Raw genomic sequence first — 22186 nt, forward strand, 5'->3', positions numbered from 1 at the left:
TCAGGCCATCCGCAGCGGCGGGAGGCCCTTCCAGTGTGGCATGTGCGGCAAGGCCTTAGTGCGGATGTCCACCCTAGTCCAGCATGGCCGAATCCACATGGGAGAGAAGCCATACCAGTGTGGACAGTGTGGGAAGGCCTTCTGGCACCAGCCCACGCTGATGGCGCACCGAAGAGTCCACACCTGGGAAAGGCCCTACAAGTGCAAGTTGTGCGGCAAAGCCTTTAGGCTCATCGGGAACCTCACCTGCCACCAGAAGACACACGCTGCAGCAGTGGTGCCCGCCGGGGAGCGCAGCACAGGGAGAAGACCGCCCTCCCAGATAACTGCCACCGGAGAGCCAGAGATCAGGCCTGAGACTGCGGCCAAGTTTCAGCCTCCCATTATCTCTTTAGAATTAACTTAGGGATGTCAAGAGACGTCCTCAGGGCTTGTGCCACCTTCCGGAGAATTCAGTGAGGACAGGCGACAGCGGGGCCTGCTTCACCAGTGCGCAACCCATGCAACTGTACAGGGCCCACACTCCGTCTCAAGCTCTGCAGCGGTCTTTTTGAAATGCTTAATAATCCCTGGACAAAAGGCCCCATATTTTCATTTTGTACCAGGCTCCCCAAATTATCCCCAGTTTGGGGGGCCAGGGGGAGAGAGATTAGACCAGGCAGGTGTTGGCAGACCATAATCCGCAGGGCCAGACTTGCTTTCACATGACCCCCGAGGTAAGAATGTCTTTCACATTTTGGAAGTGTTGTAAAACAAAGGGAAAAGAATATGAGACAGAGGGCTCCTGTGGCTTGCAAAGCGTAAAATATTTACTCTCTGACCCTTTGCGGAAAAAGTTTGCCAGCCCCTGCCATCGATCAAGTTATTTGTGCAAACTCCAGACACTTCTTCAACGAGGGCTGGCAAAACCCTTGTTTGGTCTCATAGTTTCTCTTGTTGTTCCCTCAGGTGGGCCCCCGGCACTAAATGGAGGAGCCTGGCCAGCTCCATTGCTTCCTTCACCTCGGCCTGATTGCGGCTCACACTAGCTACTGTCCTTAGTGCTGAATCCCACCGACGGGGGCCTCCAGCCACCTGTGAGTAAACGTAATTCTCTGCTAAATGGCTGCCTGCTGGCTGCAACATCTGGTGTCTCTGCCACGAAGGTTTGCCCAGGGAGCACCTGTTGTAGCTCACTCATAGTATTCGTTTGCCCAGGCTGCCATGGCGAAATACCACAGGCTGGGGGCTTGAACAACACATCTATTTCCTCATGGTTCTGGGGGCTGGAAGTCCGAGATCAGGGTGTGGGCAGGGTTCCTGTCTTCCGAGACGTCTCTCCTTGGCTTGCAGGTGGTGGCCCTCTTGTGGCCTCTTTATGTGGTTGTCCCTCTGCCCACGTGCAGCCTGGCATTTTTGTCTCTTCTTAGAACACCAGTCATTGGATTAGGGCCCACCCATATGGCCCCATTTAACCTTAATTGCCCCTTTAAAGGCCCTATCTCCAAAAATGAAGTCACGTTTTGAAGTTACTGGGTGTTAGGATTTCAGCATGTGAATTTGGGGAGAACACATGCAATCTAGAATTTCCCAAATGGCTAGAAACGTAACCTTTCATAACAGCATGAGCACTCACCTTGCATTTGGGGTGAAAGGGAGACAGCGACCCCCCACACTCCTCACTTTCCTTCCTTCCTTCATCGTGCAGTCAGTCCTGGGATGCAGCTGTCCTGTCAGAGGCCGCATTTCCCACTTGCATCTGGGGGGGCATGGACCACTCCTCCCCTGTGGAAGGTGAGGAGGGACGTGTCCAGAAAAGGCTGGTCCTTTGCCACTTGCCCGTCCCCCATCTGCTGCCTGGATGCCGACCCCCAGGGCATCTCCAGAAGTGGTGCGCTGAAGATGATGGAGAGTTTAGACCCCTGACACCCTGCGGGGGAGATCCTCCTATGATCAGCTGCGAAGAGTAAGGCCCCAGGTCTTTGGGGTTTGTTGCTGCATGGAGTCCATGCTCACCCAGTCTGTGACCTCACCATCACCCCCACCCTGTGTGGGAGGTCAGGCATCACTCCATTAACAGACAAGGAAGCCCTGAGCAAGCTCAGATTCACCACTGGGTAGTTGGCAGAACCAGCAGTTGAGCCCGGGACCCCTGACCCAGAACCCACCTGACCACACAGCAGCCCTGCGTAGGCTGCAGACCAGGGGTCCAGTCTGTTTGTGTGACCTGCCCGGGCCTGGCCCAACTAGCATTTCTCAAATAAATACGGGAATCTGGTGCCATTTAGAAAATGGAAACATTGCACATAAAAGCTCTCAACTCCATGACCTGGAGCAAAGCATGAGTGCTCTGAGCCTCAGTTTCCACAGCTGAAAAACCAGGGTAGTAACAGTACTCTCGATAGGGCTTGCTGATTAGTATTTTATTATATTGTTGATACTAATAGAGCACTATTATATTATTTACCATTCATTATTAATAATAGAACACGATTATCAATAATAAGATAATTATTAAGGCTGTGGATGGGGCATACATTGGACAATGAACCTGCTTGACTCAAAGCACTTAATGTTCACAAGAACCCCATCCAGGATGGGGGGGTGAGGTCATAAGTCTGATTTTAGGGAGAGTGGTTTGCACCTCTCCTGTAACTCTGAAACTTCCCAGATACTGCTGGCCCTGCCTGGGAGGGCTCGCGCTTTGCTGGGTTTCTGCAGGAAGAGCCTCCTCCCCATCTCTGAGGCTGCGGACCACTGCTAGGCCAGGAATCTGAGGCTGCGAGGGGCAGTCAGCCAGCCTACCCAGGAGACCCCTCCCTCATATTCTGCGGCAGGCAAGCTGGGTTCCTGTGGGTACTGGTGGGGTCCCCAAAGTGGGGCAGCATCCAGGCAGCTAAGAGCAGAAGGGCCACCTCCCTCCAGCCTGAGCGTCCTGGGGCTCCTGCTTGGCCAAAGGCCAGCAGGCAGCCTTGTCCAGCTGCCGAGGTGAGGCCAAAGGGGGTCGGGGAGATTGGCGCTGACTGGGGTGATGGTGTATTAACCATGCCTTTTATTGTCTGATGCTTTGACATCTTAGGGCCCTGCTGATGTGGAGAGACTGCCCCCTCAGGGTTAGCTAATTCCTAGAGATAGGAAACACCTGTAAACACACTTTTCAAATGCAAACCAACCCATCCAGAGCCCACCCCCACCCCAGAACCTCCTTTATGGGGCTCTCACATTCCAGCCATGACCCTCTGCCCTCATCCCCCCCAGGGCAGGCTCTGGACAACTCGGAGCAGATCCTAAGTCTGCTCTGTTCCTTCCCACTGGGGGCAGGGGCGGAGGGTTGCTGTGGATGTGGCACGGAGGATACAAGCTGGATCCAGGACTCCAGGGAATGTGTTAGGTGCGGATGGAGGGGGCTGGCACCTGGGAAAACTCACTTGCTTATTCATAGTCTGGTCAGCTAGCATTTACTGAGTGCCCACTGTTGACTCCTTCACTCAACAAACATTTACTGAGTACCTGCTACGCACGAGGCAGTGTTCCAAGTCCTGGGGAAACAGCAGTGAGCAAAACTGACAAAATCCAAATCTCTGCCCTAGTTTAGTGAGGGAGACGGATGACAAAGACAGACTGTCCATATTAAGACAGACTGTGGTCTGCACCATGGAGGGATTCAAAGCAGGGGAGGGAGATGCAATCTCAAAGAGGGTGATCAGAGATGGATTAGGCAGGGACATGTGTCACCCAGGTTCTCCAGAAAAATGGAAACCGTGTTTTATATACACATATATATATACACACACACACACATGTATCTTAAATGTCTCAGAACTATCCTATGTGTCTCATTATATATACACCTTATAGTCCTTACTATATATATCTTATCATTTATCTTACTTGTGTACCCTATATCTTGTATATCTTGTATATATTCTATATATCTCAGACATCCTGTTAGTCTCATTATACATATCATACATCCTATTACATATCTTGTACATATTATATACATATATAATACACACATACATACAGAATACATGTAAGTATACATATTTAAGTATATTTATGTATAAATTCTAGAGTATTATGTATGTATGCAGGTATTTTTTTATTCATTTAAAACTTTTACTTATTATTTATTATTTTGAATTGAAGTATAGTTGATTTACAATATTTTATTAATTTTTAATTTTTTTTTTAAAGAACTAGCTCCTGTGATTGTGGGTCTGCAAGTCCAAAATCCATACGGCAGCCCGGCAGCCTGGAAACTTAGGCAGGAGTTGATGTTTTAATTCTAAAGTATCATTTCTTTCTTCTCTGGGAAACCTCAGTTTTTGCTCTTAAGGCCTTCACCTGACTGGATGAGACCCACCCACATTATCAAGAATAATGTCCTTTACTGAAAGTTGAGTGATTGCAGCTATTAGCCACACCTACAAAACGCTTTCACAGCAACATCTAGGTTCATGTGTGACTGAAAATCACTTGTATAAGAGCCAGTAGTGATACAAGCTGACACGTAAAACTCAGAGAGGCTGGGAAACTTGCCCAAAGCCACACAGCAAGTAAGGTCAGAGTCTGGATTTGAACACAGGCAGTCTGGCTTCAGAGCCCCTGTCCTTTCTGGCCCCATTATCCTGCCCCCATTTCTTCATTTACTGAAGGAGGGCTGGTTTGGTTGTAGCAGTAAGAGTAACAGCACCCAAGCACTATGATGAATGGGCACTTACTGTATGTCAGGTTCTTTTCTAAAGGTTTTACAAGTGTTAACTAACTTTCATGATCTCGAGTAATCCATTTAACGTGACAGAATATTCTTTGTCTTCCTCCTGGGAGTCTCATGAAGACTGCATCAGCGGGTAACCATGGGGGCAGTGTGCTCGGGCTCCGCGGTGATGTGGCCTCACACCCCAACACGAGCTCCCTCAGGTCTCCAAGCCTCTCTGAGCCTCAGCTTCCCCAGCTGTCTAATGGGACAGTGTTGGTGTGAAGAAAATACTGTCGTTTTGTGTAAGAGGCCTTGGCACATCCTATGTGCTCAAGAAATGTTAAGCATTATGATAAGGTGTTCCCCTCAACACTCCGCCGCATAAAAACGGTGTTAGACTTCTGATCCCTCCCCTGGTCCCTCTGGGATGGACCCCCTCCTTCCTTCTTCCAGTCTCTGTCCAAGCGTCCGCTCCTCGGAAGCCTTCCTAACCTCCCGATCTCACCGAGCCTCACTTAGCCCTGCTGCCTCGTCGTGCGGTATCCTTCTCCGTGGCCCCAACTTTACCCCAAACCTTTTCTTATACTTTCTTACCTCATGTGTTGTCTGTCTCCTGGGTCTAGAATGCAAGCTCCACACATGGGAACCTCATTTGTTTTTCGTGCTGAACCCCCATCACCACCTTCCGGATCTGCGTCCAGGCGCTCAGTGAATACTGCTGGATGGTGACCATGGGCCTCTGATTACTCCCTGGGGTTTGTCTCCATCCAAGGTCTGTCACCCCATCCCATCCCAACCTCCCAGGGACCAAGCAGCACTGAGAGAAAAGGGGGCACGTCTTTCCCACATCTCTCCTCCCCAGGCGTTCCCATTTTGTGAGAGGACCGGGCGGGGTGTGGAAAGGTCCAGCAGGGAGAGGCCGAGTGTTTCATTTCATGAGAGGGGAGCTCAGGAGGAGGGTGAAGACTGCTCAGAGACTCGGCCTCTCAGCTCCTAGGAGGGACTAGAAGGTGTTACCAGGCTCCACGTGCTGGTTTTATTGAAAGACCATGTCTCATGCCCCTGCTTGAAGATACAACCTGCCAACAGGTGTTCGTCTCCACTTGGGCCTGGATGTACACCAGGAAGACACTTTTCAGCCTCCGTGTAGGCCTCCCAGCTGCCAACGGCATGCGTGCAGGAGAGATCGGGCCACTCCTGGTCCTGGTGCTAAGACACTGGTCAGACACCTCCTCCAGGCTGTCTCCCCTGATATCTGCTGCTGGAACGCTTGTGTGCTAGCAACCAGCTCTGACCAGCCCTGTGTTTCCAGGGACGGATGGAGTGTGGGTCCTAAGTGGCCACAAGGAGTGGGACAGGGTGGGTTTTTGGTATGAGACTGAGAGAGAGGAGGTGGGGGAGCAGGAGCGAGACAGAGACAGAGATAGAGAGATGGTGGGGGGCTCTGTTGCCGGGTCCACCTGTGACAGCAGCTTAGCCTGTGCCCCGTTACCCCATCCAATCAACTCTGTAGATGCCCACCACCCCCATTTTAAGGAAGAGGAAATTGTAGCACAGAGGGTTAAATGGAACCTGCTTGGTCACAGCTGGGGCTCACCTTTTCTTCTTACAACCCTCACACTTACCCTGTGGGTCACAGTCACTCTCCCAGCCACCCCACACCAGGCAGGAAACCTGCTCATGTGACATCTGGTCTTGCCAACAGGGATAGAAGTGTGGGGACAAAGGTGCGTTAGCTACGCAGGTACAGTAGTAGTGGCCTGGAGCTTCTCAGCCTCTCTGGGCACCCTCTGGATGACCCGAGGAGCCTGGTCCTTGTTGCCCTGCCCCCATCCCATGGTTGGGTCGAGAGAGCACAGAGGACAGATGGTACTGAGGGTCCTCCTGTTGACCATGGCAATGAGAGGGCTTCCCGAAGAAAATGTCACATGCAGCAGGACCTCACTGTCACCACAAAAGCCAGAGAGCCCATCTGCCTTTAAACGTTAACTCTCAGTGGCATGATGGCCCTGGGGCCAGCTTATCCGTGTCACCCCACTTCTTCCCAATTGTGATCCAGGTGGAATCGACCCCACGCCCACGTAAAGGTTGGACACTGGCTTCAGGCTGATCTGGGCAGTCTTTACTCCCTTTCCACAGCTACACTTCAGGGATCAGAAGCCCCAGATCTAAGCCTAATCAGCACATGGCTTTTCCCTGTTCCAAGCAACCAGTTCATAGTGAGTCCAACAGAATGAAGCTTAGGGCTTTTTTTCGCCAATGAGTGGAAGAGATTTGTTTTCATCTGGACGTGACTGAGAAGATATGTCAAGAGGAGCTGCTGGAACAACTATGAAACCACAAAGGAAGCCAGCCTGAGGCCAGGGTGAGAAGAGAAAGAGAACCACAGGGAACTAGAGCTGTGGCTCTGCTGCCGTGCATCTGGATCAAGCCCACCCTGATGCCCAAGCCCGGCCAGATATTCAAAAAACTCTCCATGTTTATGTGTGGACGAGTGGCTGCTTTACCAACTGGTAACACCAAGTGTGCTGACTGACATAAGTGATTGCTTAAAGTGAACCATTTGTTCTTCATACACACCAGTGTCAGGAAGTGTGGAACATGCAGAAATGCCAGGACGTTTGTGATGAGTAACAGAGGACATGAAAATTAAAAGGGTGGTGGAAAGGCCAAAGAGAGAGGAAGCCGGGGGAACTCTAGGTACAGGAAGCTTCAGGTGGGCCTTAGGAAATGCCTTCACATTTAACTGCAAAAGTAAGTATGAGAACAGCCTTATTGAATCCATTAAGTGTTTAGGCCTGAGGATCAGGCCTGTCGGTATCCATCCCTCCAGCACTGAAACTGCCTCCGACAGCACTTCTGGTCCCCGGATCTCTCTTTAAAATGACACTGTCTCCCTTCATGAAAAGTTTTTTTTCTTTCCAATGGAGGTACTGGGAATTGAACCCATGACCTCCTCCATGCTAGGCATGCGTTCTACCACTGAGCTATTTTCCTCCCTCCCTTTATTCAAACACTTGTTTTAATCATGAAAAGTTTTATTTAAAAAAATTTTTAACAGACCACTATGAGAAACTTTGGCATCTGAAGCGGTTACTGTTACTGCCACTGAAAAAAATTTTTTTCCCCTTCATGAACAACTTGCCAACTTCTACCGCTTACTAGCTGGGGGTGGGGGTTCCAGCACGGCTGAGAGAGACTGCAGGGGGAGTTCGGGTGTGCAGGACGGAGGGCCCTCCAGCTCTAACCCGTGGAAGAAACTCACAGATGGTGACAACCTGACGTCTGGACTAGACCTGGGTGGGTGTGTGACAAACGAGGGGAACTGTCCCCACGTTCTCTTGTGGAACCACCTCCTCCAGGCCCCTCTTCTTTACTATCAGAAACGGAGACCAGAGGCTCCAAACGCCCCATCCAAGCGCCTACGACTTACTGAGAGCTGGGTCTGGGAACCCTGACGCCCTAGGTTCCACAGCTCCTGCGAGTTACCAGCCACAGCCAACCTTACAACGTCGGCGCCTGCTTTCCATTGCGTCGGCACGGACGCCCTGTCCAGCTGCGTGTTTGCGGTTCATGCATGTGAACCAGGAGCCCGCCCACGACCCCCGCATTCCTCATGCGGTGTGGGGCGGGGCTTCTCCAGCACTGCGCCGCCAGGCCGGCCCCGCACGCTGGAGCTCCCCGCACTGACCGCCCACCTGGCGTAGATTCGGGGTGGGAGGGGTGCCCATCCTCCCTAGGTGTGGATCCGCAGGTGCCGCGTGAGGTTGGTGTTGCGGCTGAAGGTTTTCCCACACTCGCCGCACCTGTACGGCTTCTCCCCGGTGTGGATCCGCTGGTGCACCGTGAGCGAGGAGTTCTTGATGAAGGCCTTGCCGCACTGCGCGCACCTGTAGGGCTTCTCCCCGGTGTGGATCCGCTGGTGCTCGATGAGGTAGGCACTCTGGCTGAAGGCCTTCCCGCACTCGCCGCAGGCGAAAGGCTTCTCACCAGTGTGGCCCATCTGGTGCACCACGAGCGACGAGCGCCCGGTGAAGTGCTTCTTGCAGACGTAGCAGGCGTATGGCTTCTCGCCGGTGTGGATCCTCTGGTGCTGTGTCAGGGCCGAGTTCTTGCTGAAGGCCTTGCCGCACTGGCCGCACTCGAAGGGCTTCACCCCGATGTGCAGCCGCTGGTGCTGGATGAGGTAAGAGCTCTGGCTGAAGGCCTTCCCGCACTCGCCGCAGGCGTACGGCTTCTCGCCCGTGTGGTTGCGCCGGTGCAGCGTCAGCGACGAGCTCTTGTTGAAGGCCCGGCCGCAGTCCGCGCACGCGTACGGCTTCTCGCCCGTGTGCGTGCGCTGGTGCTCCGTCAGGTGCATGTTCTGGCTGAAGGCGCGCCCGCACTCGCCGCACACGTAGGGCTTCTCGCCGGTGTGCGTGCGCTGGTGCACGATCAGGTGCATGTTCTGGCTGAAGGCCTTGCCGCAGTCCCCGCACGCGTACGGCTTCTCGCCCGTGTGGACCCGCTCGTGCTGGGCGAGGGAGGAGGTCTTCCGGAAGGCCTTCCCGCACACGCCGCACGCGTACGGCTTCTCGCCGGTGTGCGTGCGCTGGTGCACGATCAGGTTCATGCGCTGGCTGAAGGCCTTGCCGCAGTCCCCGCACGCGTACGGCTTCTCGCCCGTGTGGACTCGCTGGTGGATGGTGAGCGACGACCGTTCCAGGAAGTGCTTCCCGCACACGTCACACTGGAAGGGCTTTTCCCCGGTGTGGATCCTCTGGTGTTTCATCAGGGAGGAGCTGCGGCCGAAAGCCTTGCCACATTCGCTGCAGCCGTACGATTTCCTCTCCACGTCCAGCCTGGAGGGTTTCCTGAGGTCCGAGTGCCTGGTGAAGCTCTTTCCCCGCACGGCAAGCAGAAGGCCCCTCGCTTCTCCTGGATCCCCTGACCTGGACGGGGCGGGGATGGAGCTCTGGTTGACGAAAGCCTGCAACTCCCGACATCCGGGAGGGGCCAACTCCTGGGAAATTTCCAGCCCCCCAGGACGGGTCCGCACGGTTCCCCGCTGCGCCTCCACCCCGACACCCTGCGTCCGTGCGCCGTCCAAGGCAGAACCCCGGGCACCCTTCCTCGTGGGTCCTCCTGCGACCACCCCAAAAGATGGTCTGTCTTCCAGAATGTCCTCCTGTGGGTCCAGCTCTTTCATTTCAGGTCTAGTTTCCAAGTCTGGGGGGGCGGGGAGGGGGGAGAAGACGAAATACACACGTGGTTAGTGCTGGGAGGAAGGAACTTCCCGAACAAGCGGTGGGTCAACGACAAGGCACAGACGGACGAGCTAAGTGCAAAGCAAGGCGCTGACGACACACGTGGATTAAGGAGGCAGAACCCACCTAGGTGAGCCGATAACAAGAAATGTCCCTCCGCGAGCTCGGAGGAGAGACACTGGAGGAGAGAAACAGGAGGGAAGCCAGGCTTGGAAGGGGCAGGTCAGAGGTCTCCCGCAAACATGAGGAAGGAGTTACTGCAAGGGGTCCCTCACCTCCAGGGCTCGTCCTGAATATCCCCAACCAGGTATGCTTCTCAGAGCATTTTTTGTTTAGATTGTTATTAGAAATGATACAATACAGCTGATGTTAACGTGGCATATGCTGGTTGTCCCCCGTCTTCCGGCCCACCAGCTCAGCTCGGTCCTTCCCTGCCCTGCCCTGTGGGCCTCCCTCCCCTCCTGTGCGGCCCATCCTGGAGGGAGAGGTGCCCCGTGGGGTGGGTTCCAGACCCACCTCTCCACAGAGCCATCCCTCCCTGGTAATCACAGCCAAGCAGTCTCCAGTCCCCTCCTACGTGGATCCTGGTAGTTTCTGCTTCCAGTCTGAGTTCCAGACTCTGTGTTGCTTCATGAACAATGAACCTAGTGGCTTCACTGCCAACATTTAAAAATTGTGAGATCTTCCACAGGAATGTTGTGAGAAGAATGAAGACACGGCCATACTGGAGCCGTCATTCCTATGGGCAGCAGGAGCCAAGCAACAGCTGTTCCCATCCCCCACTTAACCCCCACCTGCCCTGACCAGCACTTGAGTTTGAGACCCCTCCCCTAAATCATGCCAGGCCTTCACAGCCCTTCCAAAGGAGTCTGGACTTCAGCGTCTTCTATATGTTGATACCTCCCAAGTGTACGCCCCAAGCCCAGACCTCCCCTCTGAGTTGTGCTGAGGAATATTCAAAAGCCTACTTGGTGTCCCTCTTGGATGTGGCAAACCCAGCACATCTGATGTAAAATTTGTGATTTCAGAACCCCCACCTTCCCCCCAAAGGATAAACAGAAAGGCTCAACAGAGACTGAACAAAATAAGCCAGATGCAGAAGGGCATTCCGATGAGGTCCCCAAAGGAGTCAAATTCACAGACAGAAAGAGGATGGCGGGTGCCAGGGGCTGGGGGAGGAGCGAATGGGGAGTGTCTAACTGGACCAAGTTTCAGCTCGAGAAGATGAATAGAGTTCTGGGCATGGATGGTGGTGATGGCTGCACAACAATATGAATGTACGTAATATCACTGAACTGTACACCTAAAAACAGCTAAAATGGTGAATTTTATATTATGTGTATTCTACCACAATTTTTTAGAAAATAAAATTTAAAAATAAAAAAGATTTGGCAGTCATTCTTGACTCATGCCTTCCCGCCCATCATCCAGACTGTTAGGTGCCACTGAATATGCAAAACAGCTTGAGGAAAAAATAATCTTTCCACCAATACAGCCAATGATCTAGTCAGGCACCACGGACTTCCTGCTGAAATGCAACAAGGCCTGCCAGTCTCCACCCTCTGCCCTCTACAAGGCATTCTCCACTCAGCGGCAGAGGGATCTTCTTAGACCAAACCCTCCACCATCTCCCCAAGGCACTGAGAATCAGAGCCAAGGCCTTCCCACATGGGCCCGTGGACAGATAGCCAGGCCTGCCTCTCCCAACCAGCTACCGCCGCCCACGCCTGCCTCATTTTCCCTTCCGTCAGGCACGCTTGCCCTTTGGTTCCCTTTCCATCATTCCCCCACCCTCTCCTGTCCATGATGAGTGCTTCCTGCTTCAGGGCCTTTGCACCTGCTACCCCCAAGCCCCGCCTTCCATAGGCGCTCATCCTCAGGCCTCAGTTAGCATCTATCCTCCACAGGGAGGCCTCCCCATCCAGCCTACTATCCTCTTGCCTATTTCCTTGTGAGTGCTCATTGTGGCCTGTGGCAACTTGTCTGTTCCTTGATCTGTTACCACCCCCTTCCCTGGCCCCCAGTGGAAAGTGAGCTCCAGGAGGGCAAGGCCCTGGCCGGTGCCCGACTCCTACAGTGTCTGGCACACAGAGGGTACCAGGTAAACATTCACTGCACACCTGCCAGCTACCCAGCAAGGTGCTGAGCAATCTACGTATTATTTCCTGCTGTCCCGATGATCACATAGGTATGGGTAACATTATATCCATTTTACAGACAAGTAAACTGAGGCTCTGAGAATGAAGTCACACACTCAAGGTCACACGGCGTATTAGAGGCAGAGCTGAGACTCCAGCATCTGCCCCCAGAGCCAGAGGCCCCAGTGGGTCACTGTTTTGCTGTGTTATGCTTTCCCATTCCAAAGTAAAGGATTTGGGAAATACTTGAGAATGACCCTGGCTTAGTGACCCTAGGGCACAGCATGATGCCCAGGTGTTAGGGCAGATGGCGGCATGGGGCAGGAGGCAGTGGTGTGGGTAAGGGTAGCTTCTCAGTGGCAAGAGGAAAGGCAGGCTGACGGTGGGTCTGCTTTGGGGCCCACCGGGTCTGAGACGGGCTGGGGACATACACTGGCCCGAGGCTGCAGAGAGGGGAGTCTCGGTTGTGACTACAACTGGAAGTCTTCTGGTATAAATACCAATGTGACAGCTGAAGGCAGAATGCCAGCAAAATCCCACAATTAAGGGGCAGTGGAAAAGAGGCAGCCTCCCTTTCATGGATTAAAACCCTTCAGGAGATGCTACATGGATGGACCTAGAGAATATTAAACTCAGTGAAGTAAGTCAGACAGAGAAAGACAAATATTATATGGTATCACCTATATGTTGAATCTAAAAAATAGACAGTGTTACATCCCCAGCCCGTCTCAGACCCGGTGGGCCCCAAAGCAGACCCACCGTCAGCCTTCCTTTCCTCTTGCCACTGAGAAGCCACCCTCACCCACACCACTGCCTCCTGCCCATGTGGGGTGGGGGGAGGGGTGAATTAGGAGTTTGGGATTCAGAGATACAAACTATGGTACATAAACTAGATAAGCAGCGAAGTACACCATATAGCAAAGGGAACTACACTCAGTATCTTGTAATAACTTATACTGGAAAATAACCTAGAAATATGTACATATGTAACTGAATCACTTTGCTGTACACTTGAAACTAAAACAACATTTAAATCAACTATACTTCAATTAAAAAAAAACCCTTCAGGAGAGATCATTTGCAAAAAAGCGAACATCAGCTCTTACCCCTGAAAAGCTGTGAAAACACAGCTCGAGGTCAGCCAAATTAAAGCAACCCCACCACATAGCTTTCAGCAATCAGACTGGCAGAGAGCAAAGTGTTTGATGACATGCATGGCTGGTGACCACGGAGCGCAGATATAGGCCTTCTTGCCCCTGTCAAGGGAAACATTAACAGGACAACGTCTGCAGAGGCCATTTTGGCAAAAAGCTACTTATGTTGAAAATGCTATTCATCCCGTTTGGTCTAAATGTGGATTTTTTTTTTCTTTTGGACTTCAGAGTTCTTTTCCCATATTCTGTATTTCTACAATTGCTTATCACAAAGTAATTCACACTTGTTATTAAACATCAGAAAATAACTTACAAAACAGAAGTCTCCTGCAATCTCACCCTCCTGAGTTTAACAGTTTGGCGTCTACTTTTAGACTATTTTTCCCCAGCGCATACTTAAAAAAAGGATATACACAACACAGCTGTATGCACATAAACCTATGAACACATACTTTTTTTTTTTCCCTAAAAGGGGGCTTCTGGCCAAGAGGGAATAACAGGGATAAGATTTCCCTCCAGCTTCCAGCCTAAAGTAATGGGGGTGAGGATGGGAGGGCAAACTATATAAAGCAAAGGTTTCCAAAACTGGACATCAGGCAACAAAGGGTAGTGATTCCTGAGAGACAGGATTCAAAAGAGGCAGGCCCTAGAGGGGAGGGCGTAGCTCACTGGTAGAGCGCACACCTAGTATGCACGAGGTCCTGGGTTCAATCCTCGGTACAAGTTTGCTGGCTGTGGCACAGGAGGGGAAACTGAGGTGAAGCCCAGCTGACCCCTGAGTCAAGGAGATGGGACTGACAGAGAGAGGCAGGTGGAGTTCACAGGACAGAGCCCTGGCGGGAAAGCTGTGCAGAGAGAGGGCTCTGGAGATCTGCAAGGCCCTCCCTCCAGTACTCAGGTTACTGGTCGGAACGTGCACATACAGAAACTGCCCAAGGCTGGGGAAAAACCACCTGGGAGGATCTGAAAACAGGCCCCGGAGCTGACGCAGGGCTGGGAACAGCGGCTTCTCACAGCACCCAGCCACGAAACTCGCTCCATCGAGCTCATGGGGCAGCGGGCAGGACACCCGGAAGGGTCGGTGGAGATTAAGTCATCCCAGACCGAACACAAGTCGTAAAGGCGAAAGTGAGGGCAGGTAGAATGACGTGGTACTGCTGTCAAGACAGACAAGAGAAGAGCGGAACAGAACAGAGTCCAGAATTACACCCACACATACGTGGGCAACTGATTTTTGACGAGTGCAGAGGCAATTCGGTGGAGAAAATTCAGTCTTTTCAACAAATGGTGGAGGAACGACTGGACACAAACTGACCAAAAAAAGTGGACCTCGATTAACATTCTGCATCATTACAAAAATTAACTCCAAAGGATTCACAGGACAAAACAAACCTAAAACTACAACCTATAGGAAAAGACATAGACGAAAACCTGTGTGTCCTTGAGATAGGCAGAGATTTCTAAGATATGACACAAAAAGCATGAGTCCTAAGAGAAGTAACTGATCAACCAGACTTTGAATTAAAAACTTCTCTTGAAACAAATGGTGCTGGGGCACCTGCATATCAACATTCAAAAGAATGACCCTAGGTCCCTTTTTCACATCATTCACAAAAATTAACTTAAAACAGACCAAAGACATACATGAAGAGCTACAATGATAAAACTCTCAGAAGAAAACATGGGACTAAATCTTCACGGCCTAGGGTCGGGCACCTCCTGAGATATGACACCAAAAGCACAAGCAACAGCAACAGAATAAATACGCTGGACACGTCAGAATGAAAAATGTGCTCCAGATGATGCCATCAAGAAGGAGAGAAATCTACCCACAGAGTGGGACAAAATACTCACAAAGCATCCACCTCATAAAGGAACTTACGTTAGGAATGGTAATAATAAAAGAACACATACAGAACTTTCAGCACTCAATAAGGAAATGAACTGCCTGACTAAATAAAACAGGCCGAAGACCTGAACAGGTACTTCACTGAAGAGAGTATACACGTGCCAAACAAGCACACGGGAGGAGTCTCAGTATCAGGCGGAAACCAAGACGTGGTGAGAGGACACACCACCGGGAGGGGCTGAGATGAGACCGGCTGAGCGCACTGAGTTTTGGCGAGCACGCAGAGTGGCTGACACTCCCACTCGCTGCTGGTGTGAGATGTAAAACGGTACAACTGCTTTGGAAAAAAAGTTTGGCAGCCTCTTGGAAAGTTAAATATACACCTACTATATGATCCAACCATTCTAGTCACTGGTGTTTCCTCAAGCAAAAGGGAAGCATATGCCTACAGGAAAACGTGTACCTCCATGTTCACAGCAGCTTTACTTGTAATAGTCCAGAACTGGGAACAACTCAAAATATTCATCAACAAGTGAGTGGAAGGGGGAGGGGAGGGCTCAGGGGTAGAGCACATGCCTAGCATGCAGGAGGTCCCGGGTTCAGTCCCCAGTGCGTCAATTAAAAACTAAGTAAACAAACATAACTACCTCCCCCTAAACAAAAGAAAACAAACAAAAAACAAGTGAAGATAAACAAATTGTCGTCTATCCGTAGAACAGTACTCAGCAATAAAAAGTGAACTGCTGATACATACAACATAGGTGAACCTCAAAATAATTATGCCAAGAGAAAGAATCAGACCAAAAAGAGAGTCTGTGCTGTATGATTCCATGTATTTAAAATTCTGGAATATGCAAATTAAACTACAGTGACATAAGGCAGAGCAGTTGCCGGGGGATGGGGGGTGGGTTTGGGGAAAGGAGGTACTATGAAGGGCCATGAGAAACTTTGGTGGGTAATGGATGTGCTCATTGTCTGGACCATGGGGATGGGTTTCCAAGTGTATACAGATGCCGAAATGCATCAAACTGCTCACTTTCCAAACGCTCAGTTAACTGTAGGTTAATTGTATTTGTTAAAAGTTGTTAAAGAAATGGGATCATACTCTAGTTCTGAAAGTTAGTATTTCATCAAGGGACATCTTTCCATATCAGTGCCTACAAAGAGTGCTCATCTTGGAAAAGCTGCATGGTTTTCATCACACTGATACATCTTGATACGTCACCTTGTCTTGTGCAGGTGGGCATTCACGTTGTCTCTATTTTTCTTCCTATGGAAAACTTTGTACACTTACACAAAGATTTCTTAAGAATAGATCCATAAAAGTGGAATTGTTCAAAATTCTGTTGATGATGCCAAACTGCCCTCCAAAAGAGTTGTCCCAACTTCTCCTCCTAAAATGGGAGTCCCTTTCCCAACACCCTCACAATACAGGCTATTATCATTCTTTCCCATTTCTGTGTACGTCATGAACAAAAACTGTATCTCTAACTCAATTTGTATCTCTTTGACTATCAGAAAGGTTTAAAAACCTTCTATAAAGTGTAACTCCTTGTATTTTCACATATATGAATTGCCAGCTCATAGGTTTGGTCTATCATTTTTTTCTTATTTATTATTAGAAGCTCTTTATATAATTATAATCCTTTGACCGTTATCCATGTAGTAAATATTATTCCCCAGTTCATCATTGGTCAACTTTATTTTTAGCTTCAAATAGAGTGATTTAAACTTTCTACGTAGTCAAATCTGTCAATCTTTTTTTCTTATTTCTCTGTAGTCCTCACATGAAAGGCCAATGGTGGCCAACTCAGCAAAGCTGCCCCTTACCCAGTGAGACCAGGTTCCGGAAGTTCTCCAGCATCACATCTCTGTACAGGTCCCTCTGAGCTGGCTCCAAATGCTGCCACTCCTCCTGTGTGAAGTCCACGGTCACATCCCTGAATGTCACTGACTCCTGTAAGAGGAAACCCACAACCACTCAGAGGTCTGGAGGAATGGCTGGAGAAGCCACGAGGATTTAGGGAAGGCATATTGGATGTATCTGAAGTGATTTCAACAAGGTGCAGCGTTCTGAAGGGACCAGCCACTCATAGTTTTCTCAGTGCCTAAGTATATTGGGATGGTCCTCTGACAAAGAAATAAAACAAATGGGAGGCTGTTTAGAGCAGAAAGTCACACGTTTGAGAAACAGAGAAGGAATCAAAGGTAAAATGATCACAACCCAGTGACTCAACATGTCCATCAGAGCCTAGCAAAAGCAGACCCCGGGTGGGATGGAGCAGTTCGCCGAACTGTCCTGAGCCCCCGTGGAGCTGCGGGGTGCCGGGTACAAACACAGAAGGTTCAAGAACCAGTTCCTCACAGGAAGAGCAGGTGAAAACCAGTCTGGTCAATACTGTCCTGAAGGTACGAACAAAATTCTCTGGGCACCTGGGCAGCTTTAGGGGGTGTCAGGGATGACTTCTGAAAGGTGACACTGAGTGTAGTCTAGGGGGAGAATCAGTGGTCAGGTCCTTGGGGGAAGAACCTGGAGGAGGGAGGAGCCTGGATCAAGATCAGAGGCTTAAAAGGCAGATTAAAACATTGAGGAATGGTGAGAAGTTCATGTTGTGGAAGTGTAAGAGTCTTGCTGAATGATGCTGTAAGACCTGGGGATGAAATGACTGTAGCTTAGCAGGGTAGAGATGATGATGGTGTTGGTGGTGGTGATAGTCATAGTGATGATGGTGGTCGTGGTGATGGTGGTGGTGGTGGTGATGGTGGTGGTGGTGGTGATGATGATGGCGGTGGTAGAGATGATGATGATGGCGTTGGTGGTGGTGATAGTCATAGTGATGATGGTGGTCGTGGTGATGGTGGTGGTGGTGATGTTAATGGTGGTGGTAGTGATGATGATGATGGCGGTGTGGTGGTGATGATGGTGGTGGTTGTGGCGATGATGATGGCGGTGGTAGTGATGGTGATGATAATGGTGGTGGGGGGGTGATGATGTCATCAATTGTGAGTCACAATACCTATTACTTGGTAGGCAGTTGCTATATGCCAGGTACCATTCTAGGTGTTTGTTACAAGGTTGAACTATGCTCCCTCCTCTCCCCTTTGTATGTTGAAGTCCTACCCCCCAGCACCTCAGAATAGGATCTTATTTGGAAATAGTCACTGTAGATGTAATTAATTAAGATGAGGTCACACGGGAGCAGGTGGGCCCTAATCCAATACCACTGGTGTCCCTATAAAAAGGGGAAATTTGGGCACAGATACACGCACACAGGGATAATGATGTGAAGACTGGAGTCACACTGCCCCAAGCAAAGAACTACCGGAAGATGGGAGAGAGGCCTGAAACTGTTCCTCCTCCAGAACCTTCAGAGGAGCATGGCCCCACTGACACCTTGATTTTGGACTTCAGGACTCCAGAATGGTGGGAGAACAGATCTCTGCTGTGTAAGCTGCCCCATCTGTGGCACTTTGTTATGGCAGCCCCAGCAAGCCAACACATTCATCTTGCTCATGGCTATTTCCCCACTGTTTAGTATGGTGCCTTGCACATAGTAGGTGCTCAATAAATGACTCTTGAATGAATAAATAAATTAATGAATAAGGATAGTGTGAGGAGTAAATGAGTTCATCCATGTTTGATGCTCAGAACAGTACCTAGCATACAGTAGGTGCTCAATAACCATCAGCTACTTTAACTGCCACCCACACCCACAGGTCCCTGGCTCTCTCCAGTGCTTGGAGCTCCTTGACCTGTGGACCCCGAGCCCTGGCTCACCCTCCCTGAGAGGAGGCCCCACCTGCTGGCTAGCCCTGTCATGGTCCCAAGTGCTCACCCCAGGAGCTCTGGGCTCACAGCTGGTCTCCTCTACCTCGTGGGTCACTATCACCTGCTGAGGAAGCAGTACAGTCAAGAGGCTGGGCTCAGGAACCTGGCAACCTGTGATGAAATCCTGGCTCTGCCCCTCAATGGCTGTGGTTTCCCTGGGCAACTGTCTTAACCTCTCTGAGCCTCGTTTGTTCAATGGGCTTCCTAATAACAATGTCCCCCTTGGTATTTGTCATGGGGGTTAAATGGGAGTAATGCACACATGGTTCCAGCACAGTGCCTGGTATGGCTGGAGTAAGCTCTCAAAGAATACCAACTACTGCTATTATCATTTGATTAATTTTGACATTTCATATCTATTTTAAATATATACATTATTAATAGTTATTATTATATCATTATTTCAGCTTTTGGTCCCATACATCCTTTGGCCAGTCCTGCTAACACTAATAATTTCTTTAAAAAGCACTTCATTGAGGTATGACTGACATAAAAAGCTGTACATGTTTAATACCACTGGGTAGGTTTGGAAAGTATACACCCACGAAACACCAAAGTCAAGGCCATAAGCTTCTCCATCACCTCCAAAAGTTTCCTGCCCCGTTTTAAATTTTATTCCAATTTCTAATGTAGTAATCCCTTCGGAAAGTCTTCTCTCAGTGTGCCCCTCCTCAGTGAACTCACTCAATAAATAAAACATTTACTGAGCAGAATCCATGCACTGTGCCTGGGTGGAGCGGGTAGAGGGTGCACTGAAAACAAAATGGACAGCCCCAGACGTCTCAGAGTTGACATTGTATGTACAGCAACAATGCTGGAGGGCAGACAGCAGGGGCACCCTCCTCTGGAGGGTGGGGGAGACTTCCCCAGAAATCTTTGAACCTCTCTGAGTTCTCTGTGTATGTGTGTGTCCCCAAGGCCACTCATTCTAGTGCTTCGTCTGTTCTGGTTTCCTGTCTAACAACACAAACGAATTTGCCACAAGAAAAACCTTACCAAGTTCCAAAGAGCTGAAATCAGATAGGCTCTATTTTTTAAAAAATCAGAATATAACTATACTAGATGTGATTAAGAAAAAAAAAGCACTTAAGTAAAAAATACATACTGAAATAAAAACAAATGACAAGTCCTCCTAAATAATGTAGGTAAAAGAAGAAACCAAGACGATAATCACAGACAAGTTAAAAATGAAGACATCATGGTGCAGCTGCTTCGGAAAACAGTCCAATAAACTCAGACGGTTAAACAGAGTTCTATCAGGACCCAGCAATTCCATTCTTAATTATACACCCAAGAGAATTCAGAACACATGTTCAAACAAACACTTGTCCACTAATCTTCACTGCAGCATTCCTAATAACCAAAAGTCCAACCCAAGTGCCCATCAACTGATGAATGGATAAAGAACATGTGGTCTAACCACACAATGGAATATTACTTAGCCACAAAAAGGAACGAAGCATTGACATACTCTAAAACATGAATGATGCTCAGAAACATTATGCCTGAGTGAAAGAAACCAGACCCAAAAGACCACGTGTTGTATGATTTCATTTATATGAAATGTCCCAAAAAGGAAAATCCAGAGACAAAAAGTAATTAGTGGTTGCCAGGGGTTGAGGAATAAGGGGGGAAAAGGGAGTGGTTGTGAAGGGGTACACATTTCCATTTGAGATGATGAAAGTGTTGTAAAATTGACCGTGGTGATGGTTACACAACTGTGAACATACCATAAGCCAAAGAATTGTACACTTTGTGGTATGTGGAGTGTATCTCAATACAGGTGTTAAACATGTGAAGGCATGACAAACTCACAGGTAAGTGAAGTGACATATTTAGACATCAAAATAAATTCCAGGTGGATACAGAAGATTCAAAAGTTCACTGTTAATTTTGCTGTACACCAGAAATCGACACATTGTAACTAACTATACTGCAATTTTAAAAAAAAGTTCATTCACTGTTAACATCCAAATGATAAAAAAAAAAGAACATATAGGTGATGTGTGACCTGTGGATGGAGAAACCCTTTTACAGCTTAAAAGACAATGGAAGACACCAGTGGAGGAGAGATAGACACAATTTTTAAAATATGAAATGTTTTGGGGCTTAAAAAATATAAAATAAGAAATGAAAAGCAAACCTTGGAAGTATATTTGCCACAAGTATCCCCCACCCTTTAAAACACTTCTTTAAAATCTTCAAGAATTACTAAGATTCCTGCAGACTGGTAAAACACAAGACAGATCATTTAACCCCCTGCAGAAATGGCTAATAAACATTTTCTAAAAATTAAACCTCACTAATAATACAAGCAACACTACTGAAAAAGACACCGTGTGACACCACTTGTCGCCTGTCATGCTCAAGGTTTATACCATTTGTCAGTTACGTATGCCATTTATATCCAATTTGCAGAATAAACACCCACCAACCATGAATAAACACCTAACAGGGGAACCATTAGGTCAACCAGGTGCAGCCCCAGGATAAAATTTCTATGGAGTCAGTAAAACAGATGTTACTGAGGGGTTTTTAACAATGTGAAAAATGCTCAGGATGAAATCTTTGATGAGAAAGCAGGATATAAAAACTGCTCAGCCAGGGTGATTCTTATTTTTGTAAAACAACACGCATCCAGGCAGACACATGACACTCCAGGGTGATTATCTTCTGGGGTGAGATCGAGGGTCACCCTGATCCTCTTCCCTATGTTCTGCTGGATTTTCTAAGCTATTTATAATGATCCTGCATTTCCTTACCTACCAGGAATCTTCTTTTACTTTTATGATAGATTATTTACAGCATCAAAAAATGATTTTTTAGGGGGAGGGTGTAACTCAGTGGCACAGCATGTGCCTAGCAGGCACAAGGTCCTGGTTCAATCCCCAGTGCCTCCCCTAAAAACATATAAATAAACCTAATTACCTGTCCCCCTCCCTAAAAAAAAAAAGGAAAAATGATTTTTTAAAAAACTCAAGCTCACCAACACCCGATGGACACTGAGATGCACTGATCACACAGCCAAAACTTGTGGTATTTGTAGTTTTTAAAGGCAGGAGAAATCCTTAAAGTGGGATTTAAAAAAAACCCTCAAGATTAAACTGGCAGAGCCAATACGTGGCCAGTTTTTTTAAATCATCATCAGAGAAGGAAGACAGTGAATACACAAGCAATCCGCACGGTCATCTCTGGGTGGAGGCACTACGGGTGAACTGTACTGTCCTACCTACAGGTTACTGGGTTTTCCCCATTTTCTATAAAGAGCATTTACGCATTTTTTATT

General features: G+C 49.0%; 1 protein-coding gene across 6 annotated transcripts in view; it reads right to left on the reverse strand.

The window, feature by feature from the left end:
* Positions 1–7704: 7704 nt before the first annotated feature.
* Positions 7705–22186, reverse strand: part of LOC102520406 (zinc finger protein 470) — a 39429-nt gene continuing 24947 nt past the window's right edge. For 4 of the 6 annotated variants that reach the window (XM_014552747.2, XM_032487515.1, XM_032487516.1 and 1 more), the window contains 2 exons: positions 16902–17028; positions 7705–9892 (listed from right to left, as the gene is read on the reverse strand). In XM_014552747.2, coding sequence (XP_014408233.2) covers positions 8421–9892; positions 16902–17028 — 1599 coding nt within the window. In that variant the 3' untranslated portion in view covers positions 7705–8420. Of the gene's footprint in view, positions 9893–13174; positions 13284–16901; positions 17029–22186 lie in introns of those variants that run through there. The other 2 variants (XM_032487518.1, XM_032487519.1) reach the window with 2 other exon arrangements.

Source organism: Camelus ferus, chromosome 9, assembly GCF_009834535.1.
Source record: "Camelus ferus isolate YT-003-E chromosome 9, BCGSAC_Cfer_1.0, whole genome shotgun sequence".
In the NCBI taxonomy this organism is placed as follows: Eukaryota; Metazoa; Chordata; class Mammalia; order Artiodactyla; family Camelidae; genus Camelus; species Camelus ferus.